Here is a 17,201-nt window from a genome sequence, read left to right on the forward strand (position 1 = left end):
TTTATTCTTACAACAACCTGTTGAGGTTGGTTTAAGAAAGCCCATGGTCAGCTAATGAAGTTTACATCCGAGTGAGGATTTCAGCCAGAATCTTCCAAGTCCTAATCTGACTGACATTCTAACAACTGCATCAAAATGAACAGAACTTTAGAGGGGGGAAAAACTTGCTTTTCCTTCATTTTGGTTCCAAAGTTAATAGATGTGCTGTTTCCTAGTATGAACCTGGCATGTAGGATTGGCAACCGGCCAGCCAAAAAAGAGTTGTGTTCCTTTAATAAAGGGCTTAATACATGGAAACGAGCAGTTGAAGCTGTCAGTGCCAGAGAGGTAAAAAAAAAAATATTACCTAGTAAATAACATCTTATTAAGCCTCTAATATAGAGACAGCTCTGGTTGGCAACCCTACAAGGCAGGTGGACTTTGGTTCAAACAATGCAAAGCACCTGAATCCTACATTGCTAACAACTCTCATTTGCATCTTCTGCAACAATAATGGATTCTGAATTATTTATTTCAAGCCCTTCTGGCTCTGATTTCCTGATATCATAGCAGGCAGGAAGCAAAGAGAACACCTGCACATTGCAATGATTCTAGGGTAGGGTTGCCAAACTCCAGGTACAAGCTGGAAATCTCCTGCTATTACAACTTTTCTCCAACCGATATAGTTCACCTGGAGAAAATGGCCGCTTTGGCAATTGGACTCTATGGCATTAAAGTCCCTCCCCTCCCCAAACCCCACCCTCCTCAGGCTCCGCCCCAAAAACCTGCAGCCGATGGCAAAGAGGAACCTGGCAACCCTATTCTAGGGTGGAAGATGGCGGGAGGGGGGGACCCTAGGCATCTGCCTGCCAGTAGCATCTAGACTTACCAGTAATGGGAGAGACAGTTTGGCCCCTGATTCAAAAGAATTAAAAAGGCTTTGACTTTCCCCAAAATATAAATACCTCTAAAAAGTAAATAATCTAATTTTTAAACATCAAAATATGAGTGTTGTGTATCTTCACTTGCCATTTTGCCAACTTTTAAGATGTACCCTTCAATATCTGTTTGATCTGCAGGCAATTAACGGGATGATGCTATTTAACCTCATGCCACAGAATGCTTCAAGTGCCCTTTTCCTTAAACCTCTATTAAAAGACTAGACTCTCCCGCCACCCAACCAGGGGGGTAACCATATTCACACATTAGGGTCAAAAGACTAATACTATTAGGCAGCAACCCAAAGCTAAGTCCCATTTTATTCAATGAGGCTTATTCCCAGAAAAGTCTTTTTAGGATTGCAGCCTTCATTTGTTACTAGTATTTACTGAAGCCCTGGTGAATTGCATGACCAGTTCTGTGTGTCTGAGGGAATAATGAATTCAACCAGCTTCCCTGCTCAGAAAACGATCTCTGTTAAAACAGGAAATTCAGCAGCATTTTCCAACACAGTGTCAAGGTTTCCCAATTCAAAGGACAGGGAAAAAAAAGATAAGCCCAAACCCTCAAGTAGTTTCAATCTTTCAATCGTTATTCTTTTTAAAAAAACCTTTTATTCTCTAAACAAGATTTCAGAGCCAGTTTCAGTCATTGTCAAATTTCATTAAAAAGAATACACGATCTATAAGATGATCTCAAAACGTTAGAACTCATTAACAGTTGCTGCTTCCAACACCTATCAAGATTCAGAGTTTCTAAACAGTACAGAAATAGTTTGTCCCTTCCCTTTTTTCAAATTTTATCTTGTAACCACAGGCAAGGGTAACCTTTTAAATCAATTTTTAGTGACTGGGTTAAAAGTGCTACTTGATAAAATGATAATGAATTGCTAGAAATAAGAAATGTCACTCAGAGTTTGGTGACATGAACAATCTCCACCAATATATTCTTCAAGGCTTTATGTGTATCAAGACTTTTTTTTTTTAGCCAAAAAGGGGAACAATGAATGTGTTTCGTATGGACTGGCCATCCCTTATACCTTCCACTTAGCCAGCCAGAGTCCTGGAGCTTGCTAGATTTGTGTGGGAGGGGGGAGGGGGTTGAAATGGATGTATTCAGCACAGTTCCTTTTATGTGACTAGGTAGCACTGTACAGGAAAGATATGGAGTCCAGTCTTTCTTTTAGCTCTTTATCATGTTAGAGTGGAGAGGAACTATAGCCTCACATAGGAAGCCTAACAAATCAGAAAAGGGGAAATTCCAAAGTGAACCCAATGCAACTTAGTACAGAACTAATCTGGCTCTTTACAAAAGAAAATGAAAGCTTTTAAGCTAAGGTTTATTGGAAGCTCATATTAGAATAACTAGTACGTGATGTAAATGTCAGGAAGAGATCTCATGTGCACCTGTTCCTATGACAGGACTTGCTATTAATATTGTTTGGGCTACAGAAACTTTATGTTAACCTGCATATTTTCAGTGATGTAAATGGGCTTTCTTATAATGGCTCTTTGTTGGTCTTTCGCTCTGACATTTTACATAGATTGGCTCTTTAATTATAAAAGGTTGCTGGCTCCTACCATAGAGGTTATCAGAGCAATCATATACAGAGTCTCACCTTATTCATTCCATTAGAAGAGTGTTACACTGTTTAGGATTGCACTGTAATCACTTAAGGCAGGTTGACAGCTGGTAGCTTAGTGGTGCATACAGATAACTTGAACAGTTTTTCTAGGGTGAAAAATCCCAGCCTAAGAGCCAGTGGCTCCGGATGGGGCCTTTGGTGTCATCTGGCTTCACAGGCCAAAAGAATAATAGCATTTGTTGTGTTCCCGAGCTGGAACTTAATTTAAGAAAGATGTAGACAAGCTGGAACGTGTCCAGAGAAGGGCAACAAAGATGGTGAGAGGTCTGGAGACCAAGTCCTATGAGGAAAGGTTGAAGGAGCTGGGTATGTTTAGCCTGAAGAAGAGAAGACTGAGAGGGGATATGATAACCATCTTCAAGTACTTGAAGGGCTGTCATATAGAGGAGGGTGCTGAGTTGTTTTCTGTTGCTCAAGAAGGTTGGACCAGAACCAACGGGTTGAAATTAAATCAAAAGAGTTTCCGTCTAGACATTAGTAAGAATTTTCTAACAATTAGAGCGGTTCCTCAGTGGAACAGGCTTCCTCGGGAGGTGGTAAGCTCTCCTTCCCTGGAGGTTTTTAAGAAGAGGTTAGATGGCCATCTGTCAGCAATGCTGATTCTGTGACCTTAGGCAGATGATGAGAGGGAGGGCATCTTGGCCATCTTCTGGTCACTAGGGGTGTGGAGGGGGGAGGTAGTTGTGAATGTCCTGCATTGTGCAGGGGGTTGGACTTGATGGCCCTGGTGGTCCTTTCCAACTCTATGATTCTATGATTCTAACTGTTATTTCCCCCTCTCACCAGTGGCCAGCAGTGGATCTACTATAAAACTAATGAAGCCTAAGCTTCAGGGCCCCTAATCTTGGAGGGGCCCTGAAGCAACTTTTTTTGTTTTTAATGAGTGAATTTTTCTAGGGTTGTTGAAAATAAAAAAAATTGGTATAGTTCGGATTTGGCTGAATTCGGCCCGTCTGGATTCAGTACACGCCAAAGTCCGAACTCCCCCGATTCGGATCCGTTAAATTCGGCGAGAAATTAAAGTTCGGCAAAATATTTGGCCGAATATTGCCATTTAAATTTTAAACAATCACTCTTGGCCTCCCGCGGCTGCGGGGGGGGGGGGTTTAGAGCTGGACGTTCAAAACTTTCATCATTGCTTCTTGTGACCCTTATTGAAAGGACCGCCAATTTTGGTGACGATGGGGTCCTAGGAAGGCGAGATATGGATCCCGGAAGCCCTCCCCCAATTGCCCATTGCAAAGCATAGACCGTCCCTGACTCGGCTCGGCTGCATTTGCACATTCAAGCAAATGATGCAATGCAATACATTGGACTGAGAGAGCCCACGCAATTCACAAACTGCATGCCGGGGTGAAGTGCGAAATATAAGCATTGCACCCATGGCAGCTCCGCGGGCTGGAGGAAGTAATTAATTGACCACCCAACTCTCTTACAAAAAGTGGCTGGAGGAAGGGAAAGACATACACCCCCCTTCTTTTTCTCAGAGAGTCTTTTCCTGTGTAATGTATATCTTCCACTTTGAGGTGTGGCTGCCCAGCGGCTTTTGGCAATCCCCGGTTGCAAAGATTAGAGGGGGTCTGGGGCGAAAGGTGCGCGGGACTCACGACCACCGTAAACGCGACATCCTGTCTTTCCTAATGAGGTCCATGGTTGCCTAAGCTGTTTGATGGAGAAGATGGAGCACTGGCTGCAAGCGCTCCAGCTCACTGTCCACATTTCGGACAGCCTACTAACTGAGTGAAGAAGCTGTGATAGGTGATAGGCCCCCCCCCAAAAAAAGACGGACATTCGCCTCAAAGGCCAAACTTCTCTTTTGTTCTGAAAACCAGGTGCCATCCGCTTAAGTTAAAGCAACCTTGATTGATACCTGTCAAATCACCAGACGTGGCCAGAAACCGATCATGCTCCCGGGCGTGAAATTTGCAAGTGCCAAACCCTCTGGTGCAGACTGGTGTTCGGAACAGTTCTGTGTGTGGCGAGTGGCGACTGGCGAGGCAGACGTACCCTCCACCTAGTTACAGTCTACTTAAAAGAGACCCCCTGATGCTTTTTAAATGTTGGCTGGCCCTAGTCTACTAAGAGGCTGACCGGCTCTGCCGCTATGGTTGTTTGGCGAGGTCCCTAGGCCAGACAATGTCAAAAGTCTCTTATTAATGCCGGTAAGCCAGTGAGGAGACACACCTTAAGCCCAACCTTATAACCAGTGAATGGCAAGCTGACACACACCAGGCAAGGGTGGCAAAGGCAGTAACAGGGACTAGGCCCCCTTCGCCCTTCTCAAGCCAACCTGGGGGGGAGGGCTAGGGCGGACCGTGGAACTCCAAGCAAAGCAACCACCCACACAACTCAAAGACCACAAGACAACCAAAAGCCAAAAGCACTGGATGAACTCAAGTGGCACCCAAGCACTGGGGGGGTGGGGGGTGGGATGGGAATGCGGGAGCCCCAGTGGCGAGAGGGTCCTCCTCGCACCTCCGCACGGAGACCGCTCGCCCTTCTCAAGCCAACCTGGGGGGGAGGGCTAGGGCGGACCGTGGAACCCCAAACAAAGCAACCACCCACACAACTCAAAGACCACAAGACAACCAAAAGCCAAAAGCGCTGGATGAACTCAAGTGGCACCCAAGCACCAGGGGGTGGGGGGTGGGATGGGAACGCGGGAGCCCCGGCGGCGAGAGGGTCCTCCTCGCACCTCCGCACGGAGACCGCTTGCCCTTCTCAAGCCAACCGGGGGGGGGCCTGGACTGTGGGACCCCAAGCAAACCAACCACCCGCACAACACAAACACCACAAAACACCCTCAAACCAGTTCCAACTGATGAACTCGGGTGGATCTCTCAACCGCACCAATTCTGCTGGCTGGATCTCTCGCCACCAAAATGGAAGACAGTGGGGAAGGGAGGGATGGGCGGGCGTTTTTAACTTTCTCTTGGCCAGTTCAAAACTTCAAATCAATGCTCTGATTGGCCATGAGAAGAATCTGCTGGGCTACCATTGGCCGCGGGAGAAAGCAGATTGCCAACGGGCGGATCAGCTCCTGCGCATGCGTCTCCGCCGAACCACCGAATTCACCGAATTTACTCGCTGAACTCGCCGAACATGAAGAGTTTGGCCTCCCGGATTTCTCCCATTTTGGAGTTCGGATCCGTCCGAACAGAAAAACGCCGAATCGAGGAAAATTCGGTTGATTTTCAGTTCGGGCTGAACCGAATCGACAGCCCTAAATTTTTCAACAAAATCTATGGAGTTTTTTTTTTAGTGTCTGTTATTAAAATAATGCTATTTTGGTGATAGAATCATAAGCCAATGGGTTGAAGTACTTAATATTGACCTTAGAATATGCTCTAATACCCATTTCATATGGCCTCAAGATGCCCCTGTAATTGGTCAACTTTCAAAATTTTCTTGGGGGCTTGCAGTGCCCGAACCCCCAGCTGTATGGGCTCGCTGAGCTCACCAGAATCTATTCATAGCCTACATTTTGGCTGCTGGATCCCCGAATCCTTCATTGGTGCATGGCTTAATAGTTCTATAGCTCAGCCCTTAAGCTAGAGCCAACTGGAACCATAAAAAGACATCTGAATTCTCGATTCAGGCTGCACTCATCTCGCTTGTGTATTTTAACACCAAAATCAGATTTTCACCTCTTTATCTTAATGAGCCCCTCGGATGACCTTCTACCTCTGTATTAGAGAATAAACCAATACATCTGACATAGAACAATCCCACTGAAGAAGACAACAGTGGTTACCCAGATCTCGTTGCTGGTGGGAAGAGGCTCACTGTATGGCCCATTTTCAAGGACTCCACCCCACCACTCTGTTCTCTGCCATTTGGGCCTTGACATCCCTGCAAGGGCAGCAAGGCCTTTGGACCTTGTTGGATATTTCCCTATTGTTGCTGGTTGTGAAGGGCCCCCCATAACAGTTCAAGCTTCAGGGTCCCAAAAATGTAGGCCCGCCACTGCCAATGACTCTAGTGTGCAGAGAGATAGGGTCCAGTCCACATGGTTCCTACTAGCTTGAATGGCAGCTGATCTAGGCTGCAAACGTCTGGCATACACCATTTAGATCCAACTGATCTCTCGCAATATGGGCGTGTAGCAACCTACATGACTGTATAACCTTTAAATGATGCAGTTACAGGGAGAGGGCAAGATATCTGGACCGACTTAGGCATGCTGTCGAAACAAGCTTTTTATTGGAAATCACTACAGACGGACAAGCTGGCAGAAACTAAAGTTGCTACTGTTTCTTGGGCAAACCTTTACTAGTGCATTGCTTGCCTTTGCTTTAGTATTAAAGTTATATGGCACGCTGTTCACAAGCACAGAACAGATGTCACATGTATGCACACCACCATCTGTGCTGATGGCATCTTTGTTTTGTAATGTGCTGTGAGAAATAATTCATTCTAGTGTACAGGCAGAGGGGCTTTTTTTTGGGGGGGGAGACATACACTGCTACGATTTCAACTGATTCGTACCGCTCTTGTTTTAATGGCATGAAGGACAAATAAATCACTTGTTTTGTAGACATCTTTTTACCTCCAAGAACAAAGCCGAGTGAGAATAAACTGTAGGCAGGTTCTCACCATGTGACACTAACTATGGGGTACTCAGTTAAAACAATAATTGCGTCAATTTTCCATTTTGTCACATCAAATGCTCAGGGACATCACAGGCTTGGGACAGGGTAACTTAGTTTAAATTTGACTCTAAATACAAGTTAGAATTTCCTGGAAGATGGTCATTATCAATCCATTAAGGAAGCATCCTCCTCGGAGTAAACAAGACTGAACAGAAAATAGTCACCAGGGGAGGGTCTGTGCGATTATTTTTGGCAGTCTTGAAAGTGCTTCCCATTTTTCAATGATATTTTGACACTCTGTGTAAAAAATGTTCGGCTGTCATTTACTATTCTTCATTGTTCTCTCTCAGTTTATTTCACTTGCTTTCAGTGGTACAAACATGTAACCAGATTAGGCTCCTGTGGTTTTCCCACACATTGCATGACTCCTGATCAATTGGAACCAGTCAGGTAACCAGAAAACACTGCTCACATCCTCACCTGCCCTTATTTGAACTCAGTGATGCCATCATATAGACCAATCTGATAGGTAAAATAGAGGTTGTCATGTCAGGGGTGTTGGAACAGGCATTGTCTGGTGGACAAAGAGAAGAAGACCCTTTAGGGGGCAGCAAGGTAAGGACCTTATCTCCTTTCAAGTGTCATTTCCTTGTCTGTCTCCAGATTGCTGTTCTTAGGGCAGTATCCTGCTTCTTCTTGGAAGTTCCACACTCAGTCCTCTCTCTCTCACACACAGCTAGTCGCATTGATAGGAGACTATGTCTCTACCATTGACTATAAAGTATGTTACTTTTAAATAAACCTTTATCTACACTTTAATCAGGTTGTGCACCTTTGCTGTGTTAAGTACTCTGCCAACAAGGAATGCCCTGAAGAAGAAGAGTTGATTTTTTATATGATGACTTTCACTACCTTTTAAGGAGAATCAAACTGGCTTACAATCTCCCAGCCCCAGCCCCTAAAACCTTCCACTGATCAGGAGGGGGGACCTGGCAACCCAAGTACTAGACAATGCAATATGTGCCTTGAATAAGAGATTGCAGGCTTGTTTTTATGGTCACTGAATATGATCACAGCTGCCTGCCTCAATCTGCATCAATCCTATGTCTCTGTCCACTCTAGGGAAAATATCAAAGTGATTGCCTGGCCGGTCTGCCACTGCAGCACACACTGCCAAACAAGGGACAGACCAAGACATGAAGAAATGTACCGGTAGTAGTAGTAGTACATTTATTGTGGCATTGCCCCAATAAAGATTAAGAACATAACAGCAATGTTACCATGGGTACATTGATATAATTTAAAAGTTATGTCGTATTAAATTGAAAAAGTATATATAATTAAACTAATTTACAGTTAGGTAAAAAATAAACATTTTGACACATATTTTAAAAAAATCCCTCTCTCTTTGTTTTCCGTAATTCCTTTGGATTTTATCATAAAAGACTTTGACGAAGTTTATAGATTGCTGCACAGAATTTGGCAACCTCACTAATTTGGTGGGGATTTTCCTCCGAGAGGAGCTTCCTAACCTGAAATTTATCAGAATATCCTGAAATTTTCTCAGACATGGATCGAGTCAGCTTAGAACGGGCAACCTTGTAGAATGGGCATCTAAGAAACATGTGATCCAGTGTTTCAACTTCCCCAGAATTGCATGGACAAAATCTCTCTGAGCTTGGGATCTTATTATACCTTCCCTGTAAGACCGCAAAAGGTAGGGCTGAACACCTGGCTAGAGTGAATGCACTTCTATGGGTGTGGATTTCCAAAATGGAAAGGTAGGCAGCTGGGGCCGGAATGTATCTGGTCATAGGGGCGGACATAAATCCAGGTGCCCTCAGCAAGTCAGTCTGCCTTTCAATATCATTAACTCTCTGGGTTATAATTTTCTTTGCTTGGTCTCTACCCATCTTCAGCAAAGCCTGGGGGAGAGACCCAGACTCTCCAGCTTGCTTTTCACAGCCTTTTGCCATTTGGATTCAAAGTTGTCAATTAGAATCAGGGGAAGAAGACCATGGGGATTGAGTTTTATTTTTAACCATAGGAGGAAGGATGATATGCACACTCTTGCTTCTATTCTTAGCATCCCTGTTTCTAGGCGTGCCAAGGGGTTTGATACACAACTAGGGACCTGGAGAACCAGTCTAAGAAACTCAGACTGGACTCGTTCCAGCGGTGCGAAACAAGAAGAGGGGGGTCCGAGATGTGTTCCGTAGAGCAGTTGTGCCAGTGTTTTGGCCTGATATAGTTTGAGAGCTGCTGGGATGAAGTATGCCCCCTTTGTGCGGAGGAATTTGGTTATACTGTAGACTGATCTAGCCCCCAGGCTGGCCACATAGTTACTGTGGGCCTGCTTGGAGCCTGAAGCCTGTAGGACTACTCCCAAATACTTAAAGATGTTCACCTGCTCCAGCCTATGCCCTTTTAAGTTCCAGACTCTAAGTTTTGGGCGTTTGTCAAAAGCCATTATCTTTGTTTTTTTTTTAATTGATGGACATGAAGAAATGGGAGTGCCAATGGCAGCAGCCACAGATGGGGTTAAGACCCAACCATGGGAGACCTGGGGCTTCAAAATAAATTGTATCCACCATATAAATATTTAGTGGGATAGCTTTGAGCCTTTGGTTACCTGTACCATACAACTGAAGTTCTCAGGAGGCATCTGCGACAGACTTAGAGGTGCTGTTTTAACTGGGCAGGACAAAATTTCCTCAAAAGGACATTCAGATGAGACCCTTAGAACAAAATTGTACACAAATTGTCCAGGATGTGCACATTGTCCAGGATATGAGCCACCCTGAGCTCGACCTTGGCCGAGGAGGGGCAGGATACAAATAAAAGAAAATAAATAAAATAAATAAGTGCATTAAATATGCCTTGTTTTTTTTCCTGTTCTTCTTGAGTCAGCCCATCATGCTGTTAAACAAGCATGGCCATGGCCAGTGATTTTCTATTGTTGTGACAGTGGAAATCTTTTACATCCACAAGCAATTGGGATAATCTATTGGATAGTTTATAAAGAAAGGGGCTGGGTATCTAGCCCTACTCTTTCAGATCTGAGAACCATGCCTATGTAGCTGTCCAAATCAAACCCCTCAATGGTACGTCACAACAAACTGCATGCTTGCTCCTCAGACTACCAGAAAATTTGCTTTGACTCTTGAAAAAGGGGTTCCAGCCTTTTTCAACAAGAAACTGATAATGGATTTTTTTGTGATTCTTGATACAATCCACTGAGTCAAGATACCACTGTACAGAACGATGTTGAGTGTCAAATGAAAATGTATTTTATTTATAGGCCACCTTTCTCACTAACGTCCAAGCAGATGCATTGGTAAATGACAATAGGAAAGACCATTGAAGACAGCCAGCATGGTTTAGTGGTTAAAAGACTGGTGTAGGGTCTGAGAGATCCAAGTTTGAATCCCCACTCTACCATGGAAGTTCAATTGGTGACCTTGGGCCAGTCACACATTCTCAGCCTAACATATTTCACAGAGCTGTTGTGAGGATGAAACTGAAGAGTTGGGAATGTTCTTGTAAGCTGCTTTGGGTCATGGAACATAAAAATGTGTTTTATTTATTTAGATAGGTATGCTTTGGGACACAGATATCTAAATAAATAAAATACATTCTTATGTTCCATGTCTACTTCTAATGATGATTAATTTTTAAAAGTGCTTCCTCTCATAGAGGGAGGTACAGCTAACACACCAGTCAGAAAGATGTCAGCATGCTAACAGGTTCTTAATAGGCAATTAAAGGCAAGCCTATGCTTATGCTAAGTGTCTCTTGTGGTAACAGTTAATTAGCATGATAAAATCCTCATTTTGTTTCATGCTTACTGATAGTTCTCTAGTTCATATTCCTGAGAGAAAAGAAATGGTAATTTACCCTCGTGAATGCTGAAGATAATTTAAAATGTAGAAAGTGATTTGACCCTTATGGACAATAAGGCCCAGGTGCAATAAAATCCCCTGAACAGAAAAAAGAGTTCTTGTGCCCAAATGAATTGTATAGACTGTTCAAAATCAAGGCAAACAACTGCAAAGTGATTGCAGTGGGGGGGGGGTGATTCCACCATTTGGATAAGTCTCCCTCCTAACTCCCACATTCAGAACAAAGAAAATAGATGTGGTACCTTAAATGGTGAAACAAAATTCCATAATTGTAAAGGTAACTTAACATCTTAAATGCACAGCAAAGATGCTATTAAGGACCTAATTGCACATCACATGCAAATGTATCTACTTACTAAAAATTTTGTGCCTGGATTCATGTAACTGAATTCAAAGTCATTTACAACAGGCATTAAAATCTATTAAAAAAAATCATAACAGCATCATAAAATCAAACCACCACCAACAGCACAATAAACAGCAGCACCGAAAACAGCGACAGACCAGCCTCTCAAAGCTTCATGACACAAGAGTTCAGTGGAGGAGCTCAATCTTAACCTGATTCTAGAAACAGACATGTGAATGGATATGGTGGCAAAGCATTCCATAGCACTGGGCAACTACACCTGCTCCTAGTGGATGCCATCTTAGTTTTCACCAAGATGGAACTGGGAGCAGGTTCATTGGCATGGCTCTCATACAGTGGTAGACTTTCTTCAGATACCTTGGACCCAAACCGTGTTGGGCTTTAAAAGTCAGAACTGGCACCTCTAATACTGCTCAAAAATATATAGGAAGCCTATGTAGTCTGTCTAGACATTAGGAAGGATTTTCTAACCGTTAGAGCGGTTCCTCAGTGGAACTGGCTTCTTTGGGAGGTGGTAAGCTCTCCTTCCCTGCAGGTTTTTAAGAGGTTAGATGGCCATCTGTCAGCAATGCTGATTCTATGACCTTAGGCAGATGATGAGAGGGAGGGCATCTTGACCATCTTCTGGGCATGGAGTAGGGGTCACTGGGGGTGGGGGTGGAGGTAGTTATGAATTTCCTGCATTGTGCAGGGGGTTGGACTAGATGACCCTGATGGTACCTTCCAACTCTACGATTCTATGATTCTATAATTCAGACCACAAGGGTGAAATAATCTTGCTTACCACAGACACATACCATTTTGGGTGAGAAGGGTGGGAGTGCTCAGCACTTTCCCTGTCTGTCTGTCTGTCTATCTATCAGGCTTGTATGTCACCCATCCCCAACTCTTGGTCGGGCTCGGAGCAGCTCACATCATATTAAATACAATTTAAACCCAACAATTCCAATTTACAGCCATTGAGACACTTATAAATTTCCATGGTGCCCTGAAACCATATCACAGAACCCTGGTGGGGATATCCACAGAGGGAAGGAACAAGGAAACAGTAAATACTTTCAAAAGGGAGGGATGTGTAGCAACTATGCACTTCCTTGGTTCACTACTTTCAAGATCTGATGAAAGCTGGCTAGTCTGGGCCATCCAGGTCACGGTGATCAAGCATTACTGTGCAGCTAACAAAGTTAAGGATGCTTTTCTGCATTTTGGAATTATTGAAGAAAAGCTTATATTGCTAATATCATCAAATATAATGCTACTATCATCAAACTAGAAAGGAGGCTATATTGGTGTTGCCAACTCCAACCTGGGAAGTTCCTGGAGATTTGGGGGCAGTGCCTGTGAAGGGGGACATTTGGGGAGGGATTTCACCTGGAGTCTATGTCAGATATTTTCTCCAGGAGAACTAATGTCTATAATCTGGAGATCACCTTACAATACAAGGATAAAAAGGGCAAGAGTCCAGTAGCACCTTAAAGACTAACAAAAATATTTTCTGGTAGGGTATGAGCTTTCGTGAGCCACAGCTCACTTCTTCAGATACAGCTAGAATTGGACAAACAGGTCAGTCTCTTAGACAAAGATTAAATGGACATAAGTCTGACATCAGAAACCACAATATTCAAAAACCAGTGGGTGAACATTTCAACCTTCTAGGACATTCTGTTGCAGATTTAAGAGTAGCAGTTCTCTTACAAAGGAATTTTAAAGGGAGATTGGAAAGAGAAACTGCTGAATTACAGTTGATATTCAAACTAAAGTCAATGCATTTACCTGGGCTGAATAAAGACCTTGCATTCATGGCCCATTACCAATGCTGATTTCTCCACACCCATCTCTCCCCTGGACATCACAGACTCTTCTGCATATCACACCTAATCCCATCAAGCCTGCTATTCACATTTACATACTGTTCCTCTACTTAAAGACCAATGGATTCACATTCTAGCTGTATCTGAAGAAGTGAGCTGTGGCTCACGAAAGCTCATACCCTACCAGAAAATATTTTTGTTAGTCTTTAAGATGCTACTGGACTCTTGCCCTTTTTGACTACTGCAAACAGACTAACACGGCTACCCACTGTAAATACAAGGATAATTCCAGACCCCAACTGGAAGGTAGAAACCCTAGGCTCTGTGGTTGCGACACTATATTTGATGGTCTTATAGTTGATATTGTCCATTAAAAAAAAGCATATTTCATCGAAACCTTGTTCAGTCTTACCATCTCATACCAAGAAGAATGAAGCAGTGAAGGAAGCAAAACATATGGGACAGCAAAAAACAAGAATGGCAATTTCAGGGAACATGAACAGACCAATATAACGATAGATTAGTTTATTCCTTCCACAAATACACAGTAATAAAAATTAAAACTGACGCCTTACCTGTCAGTATGTGCCGGAACTCTCACACCCAGTACTCTGGTGTCCACAGTGGGAGAATATCACCATTCAACAATGCTTTGAGAACTCTTTTTGCTCTTCATAACACAGACCAAGAGCCCATGTTTGGTACACAGAGGCAATTGTTTGTTCTGATATTTTAAAGTACCATAGCCAATTCCTTTAAATCTATACACAGTTCCTCAATATACAGTCCCCTTCTCTTAATATTACATCTGAATCTGCCTTTTCTAGTGTAGTCAAAAACACAAATCTTTGTGATGTCAGAATGGTCCTTGCAGCCACCAAAGCTGATCCAATGTTTGTCATATTTGTATTACAACAAGGGTTGCCAAGCCCCCAATAGGGGTGGAGAATCCCCTAACCCCAGCTCCCTTTCCCCACTGCTGCCACATGGCAGTGGGAGAAAAAAAATGAATTAAAAAATGGAGGTTTGCCCAATGGCATGATCTCATTTCAGGGGAAAACCCAGAATTGACATCAGTCCTCTCTAGGAATTTATCATACAGTTCCTTGTGATTCAAAGAGAGCACTGATGTTGCTGATCATCCCCCCCCCCCCCCCCGTCATTGCTCCCTGCCTCTCGCTAGTTGCCTGGCAATTCTAATTATAGCACCTCAATATTACACAATGTTTCATCTTTGGCCCTTTTCTCCCTGCATCCGTACTTGTGTCTTTTAAAAGTAAGAAAAGGTAATACTGGAACAAACACACAGGGATCGTGCCTGAGGAGCCCAGATCAGATTCTTAGAACTAAAGTGTACATGATGCTGGATTCCTGTAATCGAAGCTTCAGACGTATTATTAGGATCAGGACCAATACACTGGGGAAGGGGAGAGAACTCTTCCTTTGCACTATTTCCTGCTTAGAAATGTCCTGCAGGGGCTGTTTTGAGTCCCAATGGGTAGGGGGTGGGGGAGACAGGTGTCCATATTGTGCTTGACATTTTTCCCTAATGGGGCTTAAAGAGGTGTTTCTGCTTCTAGAAATCGCTACTTTCCTACCATGACTGCATTTTAAGGCCAAATTACATGTATGAACTTCCAGTGAATACCAGCATCGTATGTGGTTTGGCTTGTAGCCATCCTGGAAGTTTCAAACAAACAAACAAACAAACAAAAATCTTGTATAATTATGGATTCACCATCACAGTTTGTTCCTAAATTTAGCAACAGGTTACTGCAAAACTTCCCTTTTCCTCCATTCTCTATCAGTGAAGTCCTAAGCACACTTACACCTTTCTAAATCCATGGATTTCAATCGACATAAAGGGGTGTCACTCTGCTTAAGGTTGCACTTTGAGCTTCTGTTTAAGAATGGAGAGAGTTAGACCAGGCCAGTGTGCCCAAAATAGCTAAATCCTATGAGAATAGCTTTATTTTTTTAAAAAAGGAAAGATCAAGCCATTTTTAATAATTAAAATTAAGATCAAAACTTGAAGAGAAAATGTATTTAAATAACAAATATGTAAAAGCTCATACAATTAAAAATTCATGAAAGCAAAAGGATTTAATGAGGTACTGATACTCATGAGGAAACTGAAACCAAAACATTTGATGAAGTGAATATTTTTTCCAAATCCTGATAGTCTCCTCTTCCTTCATATATTGTCTTTTCTTCTCCTTATCATTTTTGGCACCTAGAGACCGTGATTTAAATGAAAAACTTTGCTTCTTCTTAGGGTCAAAATAGAGAAGACACTAGGAGGTCAGTGAATGGATCATTCTGACAATTTTAAAACAGCAATTTCAGCTGTGGGGCCAGATTCTAATCAGTTGGATGAGGAGTTTGACCCTTCCACTCCCATATTGTTTGGCTAAATGAAATTAGCCCCCATTTGCTGTCTTTAGCAAAGATAAAGGTCTGGCAAAGGATGGATGACTGTCTTTTTGCCCTTTAAATGGCTAATGGCAGCATTGAGGACAACTTTGATTAATTTGTGGGGAAACAAAACAACCCCTCTTTTGCATGATGCTAATCTTTACAAAGCTTTTCTGGAGTTTCTTGCTCATGGAGAAGGAAAGCATGAAACTATAGGATGGTGGGACGATCTGTCTGTAGATTTACAACCTCCTCCCACCCAAGAACTTGATTTGCATTTGTACCTAAAAGCATAACTCGAACGAAATGGATACTGAAGAAATATCAGACAAAACAGTCACCACTGTGGCCCAAACTAGTTTTTAAACCAAAGTAAAACAATGCTGTTGTAGTGGAGAAGTGCATACTGTACCTGTTATTTTTATGCAGCATCAAAATTGCCTCTAAGGATTTTTTGCCCCAAGGTAGCAGAAGGCTACTAAAATACATTTTCAGTTTTTTCCGTTCCCTGGGTGTTTATCTGCCAAGCTGGGTATGTAATAGTTCATTTGCCCTTGGAGAAATTTCACACACAAACACACATTCACATACAGCCACCACAAATCCTTCCAACTCTGAAATCTACCCAAGCTCCAACTCCCAATTCACTTTTTTTTTCAAATCAACAAAGTAAAAAAAAGAAAGAAGAAGAAACAGTTTATAAAACAGCAAAGGAAATAATGTTAATTTCTTTTTAAAAAATAGATAGAGAGCAAAATGAAACTTGAGGGAAAACTTACTGGCGTTACAGTTTATCCTGATACAGTCTAGATGGGGAAAAATAAATGAAAGATGAAATTGCATCCTTCAAGGTAACAGCTGCCGACATCCAAAAACAATCAGTCCACCCTTCCGGGGACAGACACACGCAAAGAGATGTGGCCATTTTATATTTTTATATACATTATGTACAAATTCAGGAGGGGTTGTATATCTGCAACATATACGGCAAAATATCAGATCCATATATCTATTTCACATCTATCTGGGTGAGTGTTTTATGTGCGTGTCCATGTATGTAAAAGTAGTATATTCTGCATATGAGACAATACAGAGAATGATTTTCTTCTAAAAGAAAATCATGCATTAAAGATTTTCTAGTGATTCTAATCACAAACTGCTTCTTAACTAACGTGTCATCAAAGCACAGATATTCTTCCTCAAAATTCAAATATTTGCCCTAGTGACACTTAAAAAAAAAACCTCTTGTTTATAGACAACTTTTTACAATGCTTCTTTAGTATGTTTTGTGTCATTGCATAAATACACCACCAAACCAATACAGTACACCTGGTTTGGCAATAATTTGCTGGTGAAATATTTAACTCTTTCCACCTCTCCAAAGAAACGGGCCATTCCCTCTGCAATAGCCCAAAATGCTTCCCAAAAATCTGCTCTCTCACTGTTAGCCCAAGATGAGGAAAGGGTTAAGTACGCTGCCTACCTGTCCCCTATCATAAAATGGCCACTTGCAAACAGCTAACCGCACGAACGCCCAGCCCAGATTTCAGT

The 17,201-nt window shown here is 42.6% G+C and overlaps 1 protein-coding gene across 3 annotated transcripts in view; it reads right to left on the reverse strand.

Moving 5' to 3' along the window:
• Positions 1 to 17,201, reverse strand: part of NRXN3 (neurexin 3) — a 1,387,810-nt gene that overhangs the window by 958,977 nt on the left and 411,632 nt on the right. Inside the window, exon 10 of one of the 3 annotated variants that reach the window (XM_056852139.1) lies at positions 16,430 to 16,456. The exons of the other annotated variants lie outside the window; for them this stretch is intronic. Within the exon in view, the coding sequence (XP_056708117.1) occupies positions 16,430 to 16,456 (27 nt within the window). The remainder of the gene's footprint in view (positions 1 to 16,429; positions 16,457 to 17,201) is intronic. 3 annotated transcript variants of the gene reach the window in all.

Source organism: Euleptes europaea, chromosome 6 (genome assembly GCF_029931775.1).
Source record: "Euleptes europaea isolate rEulEur1 chromosome 6, rEulEur1.hap1, whole genome shotgun sequence".
NCBI classification, from domain to species: domain Eukaryota; kingdom Metazoa; phylum Chordata; class Lepidosauria; order Squamata; family Sphaerodactylidae; genus Euleptes; species Euleptes europaea.